Here is a 20,236-nt window from a genome sequence, read left to right as displayed (position 1 = left end):
ATGCCGCCGGAGCCGCCCAAAGAAATAGCAAAAAGAAAAAAAAAAAAAAAAAGTGCTAAGCAGCGGAGTTTAGGCCTAGGTTCCTTGGTTTAGGAGTTGTTTGGGGTTGTAGGAGTAAATTTACCCAACACCATTCCCATGCTTCCATGTAGGCCCTGTGCACTCGAAATCCATCCCTGCAGTCTTCTCTTGTGAATGTTGTACACAATGTTTGGAGAAGCATCTGGTAGCTGGATACTAATGACTTTGACCTGGCAGTAATAACTACTGGGTTTGCTTTGGATGACCGGAACTTGTGGAGGAAATATGCTTCACTGCACACTGGTACCAGCACCTTGCCCACTTCCAGTCAAGGCCCATAATGTTTCTTATTAGCTATTAGCCACCTCCCCAGAGACCATCAAAAGTGCTTTTAAAGTAGGGGAATACTTCCTCATTTTAATTTCGTTCCAGGAGAAATCTATGTTTTGCACTACTTTCTGCTTTGGTCTGTTGCTAGGTTTATTGCAATCCATTATACATACTGCAAGGACCTTTTGAACTCAAGTATTCTTAGAACACCGATCTGATTCAGAGTTGGATAAAAAGTTACCATGGAACTCATTTTTTTCCATAAAGATCAAAGGCTCTGTTTATTATTATTAATCAGTACCATTTTTTCAAGTACAATGACCATGATATATCAGACACTGCATTAGCTGGTCTTCATGTATTTAGTGAAACAACATAGCAGAATGTTTAGGAGCAAATTCTCTGCACTGAGTTCAAATCCTGGCTCCTCTTCATACTGGCAGCACTTTATACTAAGTGCTTTATACTTCTATAAATTCCCTAATCTCTGGACCTCAGAAACAGGCATAGGTTTGGAGGATTAAATGAGTTAGTGCTTAGTGCAGTCCCTGATACCTGGTAATAGCTCAATAAATGTTTTTCTAATTCTTTTAATAATCTGCGAAGTAGGTATAGTTATTCCCATTTATGATGAATGAACTCCAAAGTAAGAGAACATATCCAAAGTCGCACTGTGACTGCCTGGTGGCACTGGTTTTATTTTATTTATTTATTTATTTATATATATACATATATATATATATACATATATATATATTTTTTTTTTTAATTACTCAAATGAATTTATCACATGGCACTGGTTTTAAACTCGGGTCTGTCAGACCTCAAGATTTTCCAGCATAGAAGTTGGGTTATTTTTCTGTTTCCTTAGTTTGTGTCTTTGGAGATTGTGAAGGAGAGCCAGTTGATGACATCATGCTGAACACAGCAGTCATTTTTTACTCACATTGCATGTGTACATTTCTTCTGAAAATAAAGTGGGATGACTCTATCATGGACATGGGCTTATGGAAATTTAGTCTATGGAGTTTGAAAATTTCATGACTGTATATTAAAGGGAAGATTTTAAACAGCAAATCTTTACCACAAATGTATATGACTCGAATCTCCTGAAGAAGGAAATACCAAGCTGGGTAGGAGCTGAAACAGCCTCCTGTTTATTTCCTGGCAATAATCCTGTCCCTCTCTGAGAGGGCTCACCACCCTGTCTGCACCTGACAAGATGCAGCACATTTATTTTATGTGGAAAGGTAGTCAGGAAGGCATTTATAAACTTTGTCTACTGAGTTGTGCAATACATCCAAATTCCAAGTTTACGTCGTAGGACAGGATCCTCTTTGACAGGCGGAAATCTCATCAGACATTGGCCTTAAAGCATTACTGGTAGAGCTGCAAGCTGTTTGTTGACACCATCTGCTAGCAGGAACTCCCAGGGACAACAGAAACCCTCAGATTATCATACTTCCGCCCCACTTCACCGTCTCCATCTACTCAACAAGGCTCCTCTTCCCTTTGGGTTCTTCCCTCATCTCTGTTTCTCAGGGAAACCCTTCACGCTTCCCACACCTACCCCTCCCAGGCCTAGGCAATCTCCTTCCTCTCTCATAACGCCAGTGACCTGTGCTAAATCCTCAGTTGGGATCTTTCTCTCATGCTCCAGGGCCTTATCTCTCACTAACCACTGGACACTTACCCTTTCACACCCATCAGGTTCTTCAAATCGGTTAGTTTAAAACTCAGCTCAGAGAGTTCCTATGGTGCCTCAGCAGATTCAGGACCTGCATAGTGTCATCCGTGGCCTTGCTCAGTGGGTTAAGGATCCAGCATTGCTGCAAGCCTCATTGTAGGTTCCAAATGTTGGCTTGGATCCCCTGTTGCTGTAGCTGTGGTACAGGCCTCAGCTGCAGCTCGGATTCAACCCCTAGTCCAGGAACTTCCATATGCTGTGGGTGCAGGCCTAAAAAGAAAACAGCAATTATAGCAACAACTAGGCTCATTATCCTCTCTCTCCTGCATTATCTTCCTCCTTTCCCACCCAAATTGGTTTCTTCCATTGTGTCTGTAACCTGTTCTCTGCACTACAGCCAGAGGGATTTCTTTAAAATGAAAACCTGATCATGTCACTCTCCTATCAAAGGCTACTCTGGGAGGTAGCCCAGGTTTCTCAGCAGGAGTTATAAGGCCCTTTGTAATCAGACACCCCACTCCCCTAACTTCTCCAGTTTTCCCTTTCATGCCCACTTCCCCTGGTCTCCCTCTCTTACCTCCCACCACACACAGTTTACGTTCTGACCATATTGAGTGTCTTCAGTTGCTGGCATGGGTCCTATTCTTTTCGGCTTTTGCTTAGGCTGCACCTTCAGCCTGAAACGCCCCTCCCTACCCCTACTCCCACAATCAAGCACCCCTTTCCCTTGGCTGTGGTCTATTTATATTTTAGAGATCTCCCTTTGGATACCCTGTCTTCTGGAAGACTGCTATACCTGATTCCCCATGTTTATGCTAAATACTGTCCTAGGTGCTCCTGTCGTATCCTTTACTTGCAAGTGTTTGCAAGTTTGATTGCTGGTCTTTTCCACTAGACTGTAAGTTACCCAAGGGCAGGGTCCATGTTTAGTTTGTTCAATATTATATTCCCAGTGCCCAGCATATGAAGGAATGAAGGCTTTGAAAATGTAAAAAGTAGTATCTCATAAAAAGAACCTTTTTATCAAGTAAAAACATGGGTATTACAGATCAAGTTTTTTTCTTCTTGGTGTTTTTGAGTACTGCCTGCTGATGTTATCGGTGATACCGTGGAAATGAGAAGATACTTGGTAAGTTTCTGCGGAAAAGGAAAGAGCTGATGTGTCCAGAGCACTCTGGGGACACTATTCCTTTGACCTTGAGCCTCCTTGCCATCCGGGCTCTCAGGTGGTGAGCATATCCACCTCACAGTGGGGCTGAGAAGGAAGTTACCTGGGTAACATAAGGTGAGGGATTTTTCCTTCATCTTCAATAGGGAAGCAAAATATTTTGAACATACTTAAATGCTCCCCTGTGTTGTGAGGAGAGAAGTTTGACATTTTCTAGAGGATTAAGTATTGGTGTTTCATAATGAATAAAGCACCATGTATATTGAGCTTCTTGAGAGGAACTGGCCGTTTTTGTCATCTTTTTGGATCTGTGACACAAGAAAGGCAAAGGTAGGGAAGCCCAGGGCTCCCCTGGTCCCCAGAGCAGAGGCGAACTTGTTGTGAAGCCATAGCTCTTGAGCTCCAGGGCCCCTCACTTACATGGACTTTGTCCTTACAAAATGCATGGGAATCAGACATTTTAACTACAGTAAGTCCATTGATTAAGCCCCCTGTCTCTTCCCACTCCCACTTCTGTTGATGTCAGTTGCCCCTGGGGTGGCTGTGGACATCTTTGGATCCAGCTAAAGAAGAAATGAAGTGGGGATACATTTGGGATAGAGGGATATATACCTGTTCATAGTCACTTTTTTTTTTTCTTTATTACTCCTTACCTGGATCTTACAGTCACTCCTGTTTGGAGTTAAGTTGCTGCTGTTCTGAGGTAACAGTGGCTTCTGGTTATATCCCTACAGACTTCTGTGCCGACTCATCAGGACAGGACACCAACAACAAATCCCAACTGTATAGCTTCAGGCCTTACAACACACAGATCCACCTTCTCCCTAGGCATGGTTCTCAGACCACCTAGAGTCCCCAAGCCTCTGAACACCCCAGCTTGGGATCCCCAGCAAGAGAACACTGACAGAGGTCCCTTTGAGCTGCTACTCCCTTGCATTCAGTTCCACCTGGTTCTACCCCGTCAACACCAATATGAGAGATTCATCCAAGAACAGCTTTTGGCTGGATCCTGTGCTATTATTTGAACTACAAGTTAGAGCGTTTTTTGCTTACAAGGAAAAAAAAAAGTGCATTAATATCTTTTTTTTTTTCCTACTTGCTGAATATCCTTATTGTTTTTGTTGCTCTATGTGTAGCATAAAATATGGGTCTGAGTGAGATGACTTGGCTCTTGGTCTGTGTGAATTTCTAATTTAACCCTTCTTACAACCACTTATTTGGTTCATTAAAGAGAGTTACTTTGAACTCTTTGAAAATGTTGTGGTTTTTAAAAAATTAATTTTTTATTGAAGTATAGTTGATTTACAATGCTGTGTTAGTTTCAAGTGTACAGCAAAATGGTTCGGTTATTCATATACATATATCCATTCTTTTTCAGATTCTTTTCCCATATAGATTATTACAGAATATTGAGTAGAGTTCCATGTGCTGTCAGTAGGTCCTTGTTGGTTATCTATTTCAAATATAATAGTGTGTATATGTTAATCCCAAACTCTAATTTATCCCTCCCCTCCCTTTCCCCCTTTGGTAACCATAAGTTTGTCTTTTAAAAATGTTTTTATTGGAAGCAAATATTATATTGTAATAATTTAAAATCATTAGTAACTGCTTAATGTAGAAAAAAAATTCTTTGTAATTTAGTCACTGCTAAGTTTGTTGTAAATTCTTACTTTTTAATGCATACTGTACTATGTGTATGTTAACTTATTTAAAAAATTTTTGACGCAGATGAGATCATATCCATATAGCTTTGCATCTTGCTTTTTTTTACTAACAGTGTATCTTGGCTATCTTTCTGTGTTCTTTTTAAGGGCTGGATAGCATTTTTTGTTGGTGATATTAATTTAGTCAGTTCATTTTAATTGGGTTGTTTTCAGTTTTTTTTTTCAAAGCCGACAGTATTTAACATTTTTTTATTATAGTTGATTTACACCATTCTGTCAATTTCTGCTGTACAGCAAAGTGACCCAGTCATATATATGTATATTCATATATATATATTCATATATATATATATGAATATATATATATATATATTCTTTTTCTAACATTGTCCTCCATCATATTCTGTCACAAGTGACTAGATAGAATTCTCTGTGCTATGCAGCAAGATCTCATTGCTTATCCACTCCAAATGCAATAGTTTGCATCTATTAACCCCAAACTCCCAGTCCATCCCTCTCCCTCCTCCTCCACCTTGGCAACCACAAACCTGTTCTCCATGTCCGTGAGTTTGTTTCTTTTTTGTAGATAGGATCATTTGTGCCATATATTAGATTCCAGATATAAGTGACTTCATATAGTATTTGTATTTCTGACTTACTTCACTTAGTATGAGAGTCTCTAGCTCAATCCATGTTGCTGCAAATGGCATTATTTTGTTCTTTTTATGGCTGAGTAGTATTCTATTGTGTATATATACCACATCTTCCTAATCCATTCATCTATCGATAGACATTTAGATTGTTTCCATGTCTTAGCTATTGTGAATTGTGCTGCAATAGGGCTCCATGTATCTTTTCCAGTGGAAGTTTTGTCTGGATATAAGCCCAAGAGTGGGACTGCTTGATCATATGGTAGTTCTATATTTAGTTTTCTGAGGTATCTCCATACTGTTTTCCATAGTGGTTGTACCAATTTACATTCCCACCAACAGTGCAGGAGGGTTGCCTTTTCTCCTCACTCTCTCCAGCATTTGTTGTTTGAAGACTTATTTGTAGTTTTTTGTTTGTTTTGCTTTTACTATAACAAAATGTGCTATAATGACCATCCTTATTCATATATCTTTGCACATTTTGGAAGGTTCTTTCCTCCTTTAATATAAATATCTAGCAGTAGAATTCCATGGACAAAGGCTATATACGTTTCAAAATGTTAATAGATGTTTCCAAATTTCCCTTCAAATTATTGTACCAATTTGTAGCTTCTCTGTAATATGAGAGTGTACATTTCTCTCCACCCTTGTCAACCCAATATTATCACTTTAATTTTTGTCAATTTTAATTCGTCAAAATGACATCTAAGTGTTCCTTTAATTTTTATTTCTTTACTAGATTGAATGTCTTTTCCTATCTATATTTATTATTGTATTCTTTTGTGACTTGCCTGTTTATAATCTTTGCCTGCTTTTTAAAAACCAGACCTTGATTCATCATTTTCTTATTGACTTGTAAGAGTTATCTGGGATTAGTTGAGATATTAGACTTTTGTCCTACCACGAACTTGATTGCAAAGGACACTGTGTTTATTTTGTATCTTTTTTTTTTTCTCTTGTACAGCATGGTGTCCCAGTTACACATACATGTATACATTCTTTTTTCTCACATTATCATGTTCCATCGTAAGTGACTAGACATAGTTCCCAGTGCTGCACAGCAGGATCTCATTGCTAATCCACTTCTGCTCTTCGGATCCCTTGGAATATGGCCAATGATGCTGTATGTAAATTAATAAATAATAGAGATGTTTCATACAGCTAAACAGTTAGAGAGGTGGGCCTTGGTAAGAAATTTATTTGGAAGTTTAGTTTGTTCTTTGTCAGGGGAAAAGTTGTCCCTCTTCTTCCCTAAACCAAGGAAGGAAACTAAGTCTGAAGGGAGGATCCTCTTGCTAGGTTTATAAAACACTGTGATTAGATATTAGTCCTTGTTCAAACAGATAGTGAGTGGATGACATGAATAGTTGGCTTTTATTTTTCATGATTTTATTGCCCAGTACCAGGCTCTCCATTTAACATTTATATCTAGAAAAGTTAGAAATATTTTAAATTTTATAGGCGACTAATTAAGGTTTTTGAAGTGCTTCTGAATTTAGGACCTAGATAAAATTGTTGGAGGTTTTTTTCCATGGAAATTCTTATATTATTTTATATTACATGGTTAACTCTTACTTGCTCATAATTCTGACACATATTTGAGTACAATAAATCAATGTTTTAAATATGCACAAGTCAGACTTGCTATAAGTATTGGGATTGTTAGAAAACAAAAACCTCTGGATCAGAAATTGTACTTTTGACAGTCCACGTGGCTGTGTCTGCCCCACAGACATTCCTCCATAGCTTAAGAACTTATTGGAACTAGTTCCTAATGAATGGTTTTATATAAAACCGGATTGAAAAATAAATTTTTTGGCAATAATGGATTATATGCATGTTAATAATATACCATAAATGCATAGTATTATTCTTTTCAGACCAGTATGTGGTCTCTAATTTTCCACAATTTCTGCCGTTCTCCAATATATTACACCAGGCCTGCTTCACTTGTTTATGTATGATATGTAGCCTAGTGGGCAAATAAAAATATAAAAAAGTATATATAGAGATAAATTCCTTAATTTTTTCACTAATAAATTAATGAAGACATCAAAAAATTTCTTTGCTTTATTGGGTTTTCTGGTACATTCATCTACTTAAAAAGGTGGTAAGAAATGGAAGCAGTTAACATCCCAGAGGTACTTTCTTTTTCCCAAAAAGCCACTTCATTATCAGGTGAAAAGAAGTTGGTTGGACAGTTTATACTTCCTGGAGTTCCACTATCTTACGCTGTAATTTCTTTAGGTCTTTCTGTACTTTATATTTCTCTAAATCCATCTTTGTTTTCTGTATTCGTTGGAGGGAGCTGAGAGAGTCATGAATCGATTTAAATCCTGGAAGAGGATATAAGAATAGGTACACTAAAACCAAGCAATGCATTGGAACTTTAAATTTTTTTTTTAACAATCAGCAGTCCTGCCATAATTGATCATTGTTTAATTCAAAGCTCATTAAATTCCATTAAGACCAGTCTAAAAATGTACAAAAATCCATTTCTTGTATATTATGAAGATACATTAGCAATAGCATTTCAACTTGTATCCAGCTTCACCGTGAAAATTCAATTCCTCCTCTTCCCCTCCACCCCAATGTATTGATAGGAAATAATTCCGTATTTCAAGAGAGAAATTTAATATATCTTCTTTCTGTATTGTTTGACAAAAAACTTGGGTGAGCTCTTTTTTTATTCTTATTACCAAATTGAAAGTAAAGGTCACGTATCAGATTTTAAACTTCTGAAAGTAGACCCTAAGGCATGGTGGCCAGCTGCGCCCCCGCCCCCACTCCCAGCACTTTGTATCTCTCCTACAAGTCTAGCCATCTGCAACCACAGTCTACCAGACCTCAAGCTTCTTAGGGGACAGCCCATTTCTTATTCATCACTCCCCGTTTCACATAGTCATTTCTCAACACCTTTGTATTAAGGCATAAAAGAGCAAACTATTAGTTTGGAGTCCCCCGTTGGCTAAACTCTCACTTAGTAAAATGTAGAACCATGTACATTGCAGATGGCTCTTCAGTTCATCCTGGGATTGTGCTAATGGAATGAGTAAATGAAACCTCTGCTAGCTAAGTGTGGCCCTAAAAGAAGGAAATATTAAGTTTGGGACAGGATTCTTGGCCAGATAATTCATTCTTTGGATTTGGTGGTGGAAGTTAGGGTTTAGGGATGGTGAGGGTCAGATTTCTACGCAGGGTGACGTTACTGATATGCCAGGAACATCTGGCAGGATGAGATCATAATGTCTTCCCAAGACACCTCCAAGGCATCTCCATACAGGACCAAAGTTTGATAGAATTTATATGAATTTTTCTGAGATCTAGAGGATAGAAAATGAATTGGGGCTTTCCCTCATAAAGGGATCTTCTGATTCCTGGTAATTCTGTCAGAATTGTATTTCGAGGCAGATGGCTGCCCCTGTCCTTCCCTTTGAAATTAGACTAGCCTTTCAAATAAAACCTCTTTGATGTTAGCTCAGCTTGACACAGATGCCATTAGCTTCCTTAAGACGAAAAGCAGTCATTGGACTGGACTCTATTAATTCTTCTCTCTTTCTTACTTTGCAAGGTCAGGCTTCCAAGTCTGCCAGGCTCATTACCTCCAGTTCAATGAGGGACATTTGATTTGGGCTCCTAATTTCATGATACACCACAAGTCAGGTCTTGATGATCTCCAAGGACTTTCCAAGTCTAGTAATTTTATGATTCTATGATCTTAGAAAATTCTATGATCTTAGGAAAAAAATTTCACAGCAATGGCAAGTTTGTGACACTGCCAAGTATGAATGAGAAAGTGAATTTTTGTATTTATCTAACTTCCAGTGGTATGCTGACATCCTATGGGATATTTAGGAAAATCAGATAAAATACAAAAGGATTGTCACTAATGACAAGACTGACCCCTGACCATTAGCTCAAAGTAGAAAACCATGAGGGATTGGATAGGAAAGGACTGATGTCTTTACTTAAAGGTATCTGCTCACCTGATTGATATTCACTCTGCATTTTCTCTAATTCACCCCAGATGTACTTTTCCAGTTGGTTCATCTTTTTGGCCAGTTTATTTTCTATATGGTGTACTTTGTTTAGTTCTGCTTCCTGTTTCTGTATGTTAATGGAATTCTCTAATTTGCTTGAAAGCTTCAGTAACTTTTCTTCCATTTTGTTTTCAGACATATCCTATAAAAGATATCATGCGATAAAACTGCAGAAAAGAAAATCTTTGTGGATTTGTATTTCAGCTTGGAGAACTTTTTTTTTTTTTTAATTTGCTTTTCTATGTTAACCATGAGAATTCAAACCAAGTTCTCTTTTATCTAAAGCTATTCACGAGTGTATGAGTTCATCCCTTTGGTCTTGTTCATTTGTAGTTTCTGGAATTCTACATGTTATGGAAGAAAAGAAAGGGCTGTGGTCTTCCTGAAATGCCTGGAGGATGTGGAATTTTAGTTTAGTGTTTAAAGAAGTGTAGTCAAAGAAGGTGTTTTAGATACTGCTTGACCTGAGCTCCTTGGACATGCTGCTAAGAGTTAGACATCCTTATTCCCTAGAGCTCCCTATCTCTGTGTGGACAGGCTTCAGGTAGAGTGATTCTCCACCACTGCTGTTTACAAGAACTATCTAAACCATTCCCCATTCTGATTTAATTGGTCAGTAATGGAGCTCAGGAATTGATGGTTTACTTAATTCACTGCTCCTGGTGATTCTAAAGTGTAACAGGGTATGGGCTGCAGAGGCAGCCTGAGGCTAATTACCTTCTTTGCTCCTCTTCGCTCCCTCACTGAGAATTTGGGAGCAGGAATGGGTGAGACTGACTTGGTGCCTTTGGTTCTCTCTTTGGCCTTGCCTGCTTCAGGAATGGTGGATTCCAGCCTCTCTTCCCTGTGGTGGGGGATCCTGCCCACAGGTGTCCCTGTGGTTACCTTGTGCTGCCTAGAAGTGGTGGAGGCATTTGCCTAAATCCAGAGAAGAACCAGCAGGCCCACTTGGCTGCAGTTGCCTTGGTAGTGATAAAGCAGTAACATTGATCTCCCCTCTTGGATTCCTGCCTCTAGCAGTTTTTAACGAACTCAGGTGGAGAAACAGGAATGAAGCCCCTCTGCTGAAGTTCCAGAAACACCCTACTGAAATCATCTGCAAGTCTGGAAGCTACCGGTGACACTAGTGGCTGTGTACTGCTTTCCCATCTGGGCTCAGCAGCATGGCCGGCTGTGCTGGTTGCAGTGGGAGAAGGATGCCTGTGATGGACTCTCTCTATGTCCTGGTCACCTCACCCCAAAGTCTGGGGGTATCTCCACAAGATTTGGCCTGGAAAAGTCGTTTTGAAAAACTTTGATCTACCCATGGATCTCTGGAGAGGTAAAACAACTTGTCTAAGGCAGTTTTCAGGCTTTATTGTATCTTAGCATCACCCAGGGAGCTTGTTGAGCCCAGATTCCCAGGGAAGGCCCTGGAGGTCTGATGCTTCAGCTCTGGGTTAGGACCAGGAATCTGTCCTTTCACAAACTCTCTTTAGATTATTCTGCTAGAGGTAGAGCACACTCTGAGAGTGTGGGAGTAGAAAATAGGACCGGAAGGCAAGCATCCGGATTCCTATTCCTGTGCTAAAAAATAAGTCATTGATGCAGTGAAGGTTACTGTGAATTTTTAAGTGTGACTTTCAAGACTTTTCCTCGTGGCTCATTTCTAGACAAGGACCAGGTGGCTATTAACTTCCTAAAAACCAGAATCCCTCACCAGTTTCTCCTGTAGGAGCTTCAGACACTTATTTACGTGGCCGAGGTGGTCTTGTTCATATTTGATGAACTGGCTTTCTGTCCATTTTTGATGGTTTTCAATTTGCTCACATAGATTCGTTGAAAGTGAGTTAAATCTAAGGGAAAAAAGTAGTTTGTTCTAAGTCAATAAGTCAGTGTACACATAAAACCAACATTTAGTATTGAAAAGTCTGCTGTTTTTACAGAGGACGAGTCTCCCTGTGCCTGGCAAGCACGTTTGGGGTGACAGCAGGCGGGGATGAAGGATCAAAGGCTGGGTCCCTGCCCCAGGTGGAATTCAACCCAACTGCTGGCAACACTGTCTGCATAGCCTGAAATGCACCCCCACATGGTGGCAGGAGCACAGCCACACAGGAGTATTGTGTCACCCACGCAGGCTTCCTCTCAGGGCCCAGGGCGAAGTGTGTGTGTGCAGATGAATGACTTTGACAAGTCACTTGGTGTGGGATGTATACTCCATGGTACAGGTCAGCAAACTTTTTCTGTAAAGGTTTGGAGAGTAAACTTTTCAGACTTTTCAGGCCATATCATCTTTGTTGCAACCATTTACCTGCCATTGCAGCCAAAATCAGTCACAGATGATTCAAATTAGCATGGCTTTTTCTAAAGAAATAATGAGCAAGTGAGTGTGGCTGTGGTCTAATCAAACTTTGTGTAGATCGAAATTTAATTTTTTTTTTCTTTTTTTGCTGTACCTGAGGCATATAGAATTTCCTGGGCTGGGGGTAGAATCAGAGCTACAGCTGCCGGCCTACACCACAGCCATAGCAATGCCAGATCTGAGATGCATCTGCACTACACCACAGCTCAAGGGCAACGCCAGATCCTTAACTCACTGAATGAGGCCAGAGATCGAACCTGCATCCTCATGGAGACTATGTTGGGTCCTTAGTCCACTGAGCCATAATGGGAACTCCTGAAATTTAATATTTCATATAATATTCATGTGTCATGAGATAGAATTTTTTTCTTTAAAAAATTAGTAGCAAGTGTAAAAACCATCCTTAGTTGTGGACAGATTGGCCAAGGGCCATAGTGTGCAGTACAAGGGCCACTATGAGGCTGGGGGAAGGTTGGGCCAGACAGGGGAGGGACAGGTTGCATCATCCAGCAAAGGAGAGAACAGTCAAAGGGAGAAGTGGAAAGGGAGAAGGAAGAGAGCCTCAAAAGGATGTTGGGGAAGCAGAGCTGTGGAAGGGAGATAGATACTCCTTAGTTGTCATCTCTGCTTCAGGCAAAACCTTCAGTCAAGTCCCCATCATCACCAATGGATCTCTGCAAGTGGATTCCTTGAGAAGGGAGAAGAGGGACTTAAGAGGTGCTGGGTTACTCATATGCAGCAAAAACCAGAATAGGAGAGGTGCAGAAGGAACTGCTGGCATCAAGCTGATGCACCCTAGGAGTATTAAATAACAGAGAAGGAAGAATTTAAGCAACTAAACTAGAAGCTCTTACAGAGATTAAAAAGGTTGGAATCATATGTCATCAGAAAATTCACTATAGGGCAACTGAGGGTTTGAGGAGAGAGGGGAATACTTATCTGAAGTGATTGAGAAATACAGGACCAAGGAGACGTGGGATAGGGACCGGCATGTGGTTTCTATGTTTTCTACTTGATTGGCTCATGGTAAGATGTCAATTCAAATCCTCTCTTAGAATAGGCTAAATATTAGATTGGCAGGAATGATACATACCTGTTCTTTGTTTTTGAAAATATTCAGACTGCCTTATAATGTGGGGTGATTTGAAATAACAGTTACTCTAACGATTTCAGGAAAAGTTTCATGCAGTTAATTGAGTTGGTGATATTTATCTGTGGAAATTGCTTAAGACGTGCTGGACATACACTGCATAATATATGCTTCTTTAGCTCTCTTGAAAAAGTATATGGAAAAGACAAGTCATGTGAGGTCATTTCCATTTTTATTTAGAGTTGGGGTCAGTTGGCAATGTCTGGAGACTTTTTGGTGGTCTCAGATGGCAGGTGCGACTGACATGTTGTGGCCAGAGGCTAGGATGCTACTATGCACCCTCCAATACATAGGGCAGCCACTCCCACAACAAAGAATTATCCAGCCAAAATGCCAACAGTGCCAGGTTTGAGAAACGTGGATTTGGAATGATGAAGTCAAGGAATGGGAAATGTACCTTTCCAGTAGATATATCAGTTGCAGTATAATAGTTAAATTCTGATCTTCCTCTGTCTGAATTAACACTTTTTGATATAGAGAGGGTTATTTTTCACATAGAAAGCATACCTCGATGCAGATGAGCATCAGGTGAAATTGGTTACTCTTCCTGTTCTCAGTCTCCTCATGATTTCCAAACACTTGTGCTACTGGCTAACAGCTGCTGTCTCTCAGACAAATAAGATCCCAATGGATGGCCAGACAGCCTCATTTTAGCCAAATGTTTCCTCTGTCTGGAATGCTCTTCCTTAGAATATACAGTGACTCCTGCCCTAATTTGATTCAGGTTTGTATTCAAGCACCACCTATCACAGAAGCTTTTTTATGGTTTTGACCACACTGGGAAAAAAAAAAAAATCCTTTGCCCCACGTGATACTTTCTATTCCTTTACCCTTCTTAATTTTTCTCCAAAATGCTCATCACCATGTGATACCTGTTTACTTGTGGGTTGTCTTCTCCACTAGAACATAAGCTCCATGAAAACAAGGATTTTGCTTTGTTCATGGCTGTGAACAATGCCCAGAATACAGAAAGTACTCAAGAAGTAGAGGTTGAATAAATTTATTCTTTCTCAAGTACCTTTTATTAGGGCTGTGCACAAATAACAAATCATAGACTTGTCAAGCTATTTAGAGACCTAATCTGTGATTTTCATCTTCCCTTTTCTCTGGTGGAAGTATTAATTAACAGTGATGGTTATGGGGATTAAAAATCCCCAGACAACTAAGGTAGTTTTGTAATTGAGAATCTATCCTTCACTCCTCACCTTCACTGTGTAAATAAATGACAGCATTTACTCTCATCATGGATAAAATATTAGAATCCCTCTGAAACTCAGAGAACCATTAAATATACCTAGGTAATATCTCTGGAAAAACATATCAGTTATTGAAAATCTGAAATTAAAATAATTGTAAAGAATAAATAACTACTTACTATCCTCTTATTAAAAGGTTTTACCTGCAATTGGAGAATAACTTTCCTGGTAATAATCAAAAGTTAGATTCTGTCTGTTGGTAGTTTTTGAAAATATGAAAGTGTTATTTAAAAAGCATCCTCCTTGAAAGTTAAAAAGGATAAAAATAGAGGTTTATATAAATCTTTGTTTAGACTTTTCCCTAACATAATGGACATGATTTGCCGTTTAAGATATATTTTTCAGAAGTTCCCATCATGGCTCAGGGGAAACAAATCTAATATCCAAGAGGATGCAGGTTCGATCCCTGGTCTTGCTCAGTGGGTTAAGCATCTGGTGTTGCCATGAGCTGTGGTGTAGGTCACAGACGTGGCTCAGATCTGGCATTGCTGTGGCAGTAGCATAGGCCAGCAGCTGTAGCTCCAATTAGACTCCTCGCCTGGGAACCTCCATATGCCCCAGGTGTGGCCCTAAAAATACAAAAAAAAAAAAGTTTTTCTGTTAATTATATAGTATACCAGTAAAATCTCAGTTGGATGAATTTATCTTGGATGATACTCAAATTTTAGTTCCCAAATATATTTTAAAATACTCTTTTCCATTATGGTTTATCAAATTATTATTATTTATTATTTATTTTTGTCTTTTTGCCATTTCTTGGGCCACTCCTGCGGCATATGGAGGTTCCCAGGCTAGGGGTCAAATCGGAGCTGTAGCTGCTGGCCTATGCCAGAGCCACAGCAACGCGGGATCAGAGCTGCGTCTGCGACCTACACCACAGCTCATGGCAATGTCAGATCCTTAACCCACTGAGCCAGGCCAGGGATCGAACCCGCAACCTCATGGTTCCTAGTCAGATTCGTTAACCACTCAGCCATGACGGGAACTCCAAAATGATGTTAAATATAGTTCTCTATCCTATATAGTAGGACCTTGTTTATCCCTTTTGTGTATAATAGTTTACATCTGCGAAGCGCAACTTCCCACTCCATCCCTCTCCCAACCCGTTGCCCCTTGGCAACCACAATTGTATTCGTCATGTCTATGAGTCTGTTCTGTTTTGTAGATAAGTTCATTTGTGTCATATTTTAGATTCCACATATGGTATCATATGTTATTTGTCTCTTTCTAATTTGTATCATTTAGTATGATAATCTCTAGTTGCATTCATGATGCTGCAAGGGGCATTATTTTGTTCTCTTTTATGGCTGAGTGGTATTCCATTGTATATATATACCACATCTTCTGTATCCATCTGTCAATGGAAGTTTAGGTAGTTTCCATATCTTGGCTGTTGTGAATAGTGCTGCTGTGAACATAGGGGTGCCTATATCTTTTTGAATTATAGTTTTGTCTGGATATATGCCTAGGAGTGGGGCTGCTAGATGACATGGTAGTTCTATTTTTAGTTTTCTGAGGAACTTCCATACTGTTTGCCATAGTGGTTATGCCAACAGGTAGGAGGGTTCTTTTTTCTCCACATTTTCTCCAGCATTTGTTATTTGTAGACATTTTAATCATAGCTGTTCTTACCACTGTGAGATGGTACCTCATTGTAGTTTTGATCTGCATGTCTCTAATAATTACTGATGTTGGGCATTTTTTTTTTCATGTGTTTATTGGCTATTTGTATTTCTTTGGAAACATGTCTATTTAGGTCTTCTGACTATTTTTTGTTGGGTCATTTGAATGGGTTTGTTCATTTTTAAATTTTTGTTGTGGAGTTGAATGGGCTGTTGGTATATTTTGGAAATTAAGCCCTTGTTGTTGAGTTGAATGGGCTGTTTGTATATTTTGGAAAGTAAGCCATTTTGCTTATGGTTTCCTTTGCTGTACAATAGTTTGTAAGTTTGATAAGTTTATCAACTGAAATTTGTTTATTTTTGTATTTATTTCTATTGCCTTGGGAAACTGAGCTAAGAAAAATATTTGTATGGTTTATGTAAGAGAATGTTTTGCCTATGTTCACTTCTAGGAGATTTATGGTGTCATGTCTTATGTTTAAATCTTTAGGCCATTTTGAGTTTATTTTTGTGTATAGTGAGAAGATATATATAGCTTTATTGATTTACATGCAGTTGTCCAACTTTCCCAAGACCACTTGCTAAAGAGACTGTCTTCCCCATTGTATATTTTTGCCTCCTATAGTCTGGGTTTATTTCTGGGCTCTCTATTCTGTTCCATTGATTCATATGTCTGTTTTTGTGTCAGTACTGTGGTGTTTTGATTACTGTAGCTTGGTAGCATTGCCTAAAGCTGGGGGGAGGGAGCAGTTAGACCTCCTGCTTTGTTAATTTTCTATAGGACTGCTTTGGCAATTCTGGGTCTTTTTATGGTTCTATATAAATTTTAGAATTATTTGTTCTAATTCTGCAAAAAAATATCATGGGTGGAGTTCCCGTTGTGGCTCAGTGGTTAACGAATCCGACTAGGAACCATGAGGTTGTGGGTTCCATCCCTGGCCTCTCTCAGCAGGTTAAGGCTCTGGCATTGCTGTGAGGTGTGGTGTAGGTTGCAGATGTGGTTCAGATCCTGTGTTGCTGTGGTGTAGGCCAGCGGCTACTGCTCTGATTTGACCCCTAGCCTGGGAACCTCCATATGCTGGGGGTATGGCCCTAGAAAAGCCAAAAAAAAAAAAGGTGATTATGGGATCATAATTAATAGGGATCTTATTAAGTCTATAGATTGCTATGAGTAGTATGGCCATTCTATCAATATTAATTCTTCCAATCCAAGAGCATGGGGTATCTTTCCATTTATTTAAATCATCAGTTTCCATGATTATAAGTTTCTTGTCTTTTGAAATGAAGATAAGGCCCAGCCTGCAGAGCTGAGTGCATTTGAATAGGACACTTAGTGATTTGTAGGCATTTATACATGACAGTGAATACTTATTATTTCTAAGGTATTTAACATTGTTTTAACTTTTACTTTACCTGTTTTGAGCTTTTCACTTACATGTTTTCTCCCCCTTTGTATATGGCCATGATTATGTCTTTGGATATTCTAAAACACGGCTTACATATTATAAGGGCTCAAAACATCCATTCATTCATTGGCTTCTCTTTGTGTCTGAAAATGCTCTGGTCCACTTTCTACTGTGGTAGCATTTTCAAAGCTTTATAATAAGATTTGACTCTCTGCATTTGCTTCATTGAGCAAATGCTTTTTCTTATAAATCACTATCAACTGAACAGCATCAGCAGCAAGATCTATCTAGGCAGTGACTTGTAGGGCTGCCTCTGCCAAACTCTTGCTTAAAGATAGCCATAGTTCATGATGGCTGAGACGCTTGCTCTAAGCACTCAGTTGTTGGCTTAGGACATTACTTAGACAATCATTTGACTAAGACCCTTCTGGAAAGAGAAGTCTCAATGTAGGTTTTCACATGACACAGCCTGTGCGTCTCTTTTGTCAGGTCTAATGATCAGAGCCAAAGCTGCGTGAATTCATTAGAAACCCCCTAGATAATACTATGGCTTCTAAGTTCAATATAAAAATATGTTCTTAAACTTGAAATTGTTAAAACGTCTAAATGGAAAAATTGCTCAATTAAACTTAGCCTTGAATGTTATTAAAATCTTTTAATGCCTTTGTTCAGAGAGTTGTTTCTTAAAAAGGAAGAGCAAATTCTATACCCCATCCACTTCGATTTGAGATGTGCTCTAACTGAAGAAGCAAAAAAAAAAAAAAGCCCTGTTTCCCTTACATTCTCTTTGAGCAAAATACTTTGTAACACATATCTCAGTCACAGAGTTGATATTTCTAATGTGAAGGAATTCTACTGATTGATAATAAAATGATGAAAGTCATAATACAAAATTTGGCAAATGGTAAGAGTGGGAAATTCACAGAAAAGGAATTTCAAATGGTGAAGGGAATGTAAATGAAAATAAGAAATGCTTCTTTTTAAAATGCTTTAGCTGACAAATACTAAAAAGAATATCCAGTGTGGATAAGAATATACAGAAAGTTCTCCTCGAGCATTGCTGGTGTGAGTGTAAATTGCTACAACAGTTTTAGAAAGAAATTTATAAAAATAAAGACATAAATTCTTTGACCTAGGAATACTTCCTGTAGAAACGAAAGCACCTGTATCTAAAGATACTTAAGGATGTAGACACAATAACTTTTGTTTGTGTTTGCCATAAACTAGAACAAGTCTATTCATTGATAAGATAAATGGTTGAATTAATTATGGCATATCTGTAAGTTAAGATATTATGCAGCTGTGAAAAATAATGCTAGAATAATATTCATTGATCTAGAGAGAGATACTCCAGATGTACTGGTGAAAAACAAATTACTGAATAATGTGTATAGGATTTATTTAAAAACTCATGCTCTCTCTTTGTATATAGTGTATGTTATGTATATATATGTATATGTATATATGTGTGTGTGTGTGTGTATATATATATATATATATATATATATATATATATATAAAGTCTTCTTTATCTGTTATGTTTATATAAACAAGGGGAAAAGTGTGAAAGCATACAGCCCTGGTGTAAGCATTGGTTACATTAGGGAGCTCAAATGGTGACCTCTTTTTTTCATCTTTGTTTTATTTGTTTACTGAATGTGTATTACTTTATAATTTAAAAAAAAATCAATGGAGAAAATTTAAAAAGAGTCAATTGTGTAATTGAATTATTAGAGCTCAAAAGTACTTGCCTGGGGAAAAAAATCTGATTTATAAATTCGCTATTACCTACTGTAACACAAATGAAGTTTTAAGTCTTCCTTATTTCAACTGAGAAAAAGATTTCAGCTTATTTATTACAAAAGTGTCTAGATTCAGATTTAACCATTTAGATGATTCATCTATAAATTGATTTCCCACAGAACCGAAGGTGGAAAAATTATGCAGCATCATCAGTGAAGCAGTCAGCCCTAGATCTCAAACATTTCCTTTCCCCCTATTTTCTATTGAATATTCTTCATCCATTTAAGCCAGCCTTCCATTCCAGAATATAAGTCCCTTTTCTCCTGCCATAAAATCCATTCTAAAGTTGTACTTCCAGGAACAGTTTACTTTTCTACTTCTCCTTGGGACACTTTTATCTTAATTCTAAACTAAATGGATTAGATCAATCCTGACACAGATAATTTACAAGCACCTTCCTTGTGCTAGAATGTAAGAACCTAGACATGTTTTTTAGAGTATGAAGGAAGTCAAGGTATTTTCTCTTTACCCAAGACATCTACTTCTCTCAGTTTTAGTGATGACGACTATTGTTCATTGATTTCAAGGACACATAATATTTCCTAATTTAACATCTCTGAAATTGGGAGTTGTCTTAAAATGATGGCATGCTGAGGTTTAATTGTTACCTTCGTGTCTTAGGGGTACAAATATATAACAGTACATTTTATATAGTCAACAGCACTTAGGTTTAATGAAATATGGTGGAGATGGGGGGAAAATGTAAAAAGCAGAGTATATTCAAAATACTAGATTTGACCAAGTCATTAAACACAAATGTTGTAAGATCGACAGCAAAAACAACAAGAATAGGAGGGTCAGTGAGGTGTTATCATCCAAATGACTAGAATTTGTCAGGAAATGGTGGTCATTTGAATCAGAAAGGAGAATTTGAGGATAAGGAGGCCAGTGATTTGAGTGTTAGTGGAGTCTTGTTTCCTTCATTGGTTTCTCCTTTGTGTGGGGGAAAAGTCAGGTTGAGAGGGGATAGAGACCAGTCTAAACAGGACTACAGGAGAGGAAAAGGTAGAGGATGCTAGAAGAAATCTTAAAAGAAAAGCTAAAAAATAATCACACTTTAAAAAAAATTTTGATAATTTGTGGCATTGCTATGTGTTC

At 38.4% G+C, this 20,236-nt stretch overlaps 1 protein-coding gene across 1 annotated transcript in view; it reads right to left on the bottom strand.

Annotated features, from left to right (window-relative positions):
* Positions 1 to 7,575: 7,575 nt before the first annotated feature.
* Positions 7,576 to 20,236, bottom strand: part of FAM81B (family with sequence similarity 81 member B) — a 71,541-nt gene continuing 58,880 nt past the window's right edge. Inside the window, exons 8-10 of the mRNA XM_047774729.1 lie at positions 11,260 to 11,395; positions 9,507 to 9,702; positions 7,576 to 7,856 (exon numbers count right to left, since the gene is read on the bottom strand). Of these exons, the coding sequence (XP_047630685.1) occupies positions 7,723 to 7,856; positions 9,507 to 9,702; positions 11,260 to 11,395 (466 nt within the window). The 3' untranslated portion in view covers positions 7,576 to 7,722. The remainder of the gene's footprint in view (positions 7,857 to 9,506; positions 9,703 to 11,259; positions 11,396 to 20,236) is intronic.

This window comes from Phacochoerus africanus, chromosome 4 (assembly GCF_016906955.1).
Source record: "Phacochoerus africanus isolate WHEZ1 chromosome 4, ROS_Pafr_v1, whole genome shotgun sequence".
Classification (NCBI taxonomy): Eukaryota; Metazoa; Chordata; class Mammalia; order Artiodactyla; family Suidae; genus Phacochoerus; species Phacochoerus africanus.
The sequence above is the reverse complement of the archived record's forward strand: the minus strand, read 5'-3'. Positions and strand labels throughout refer to the sequence as shown.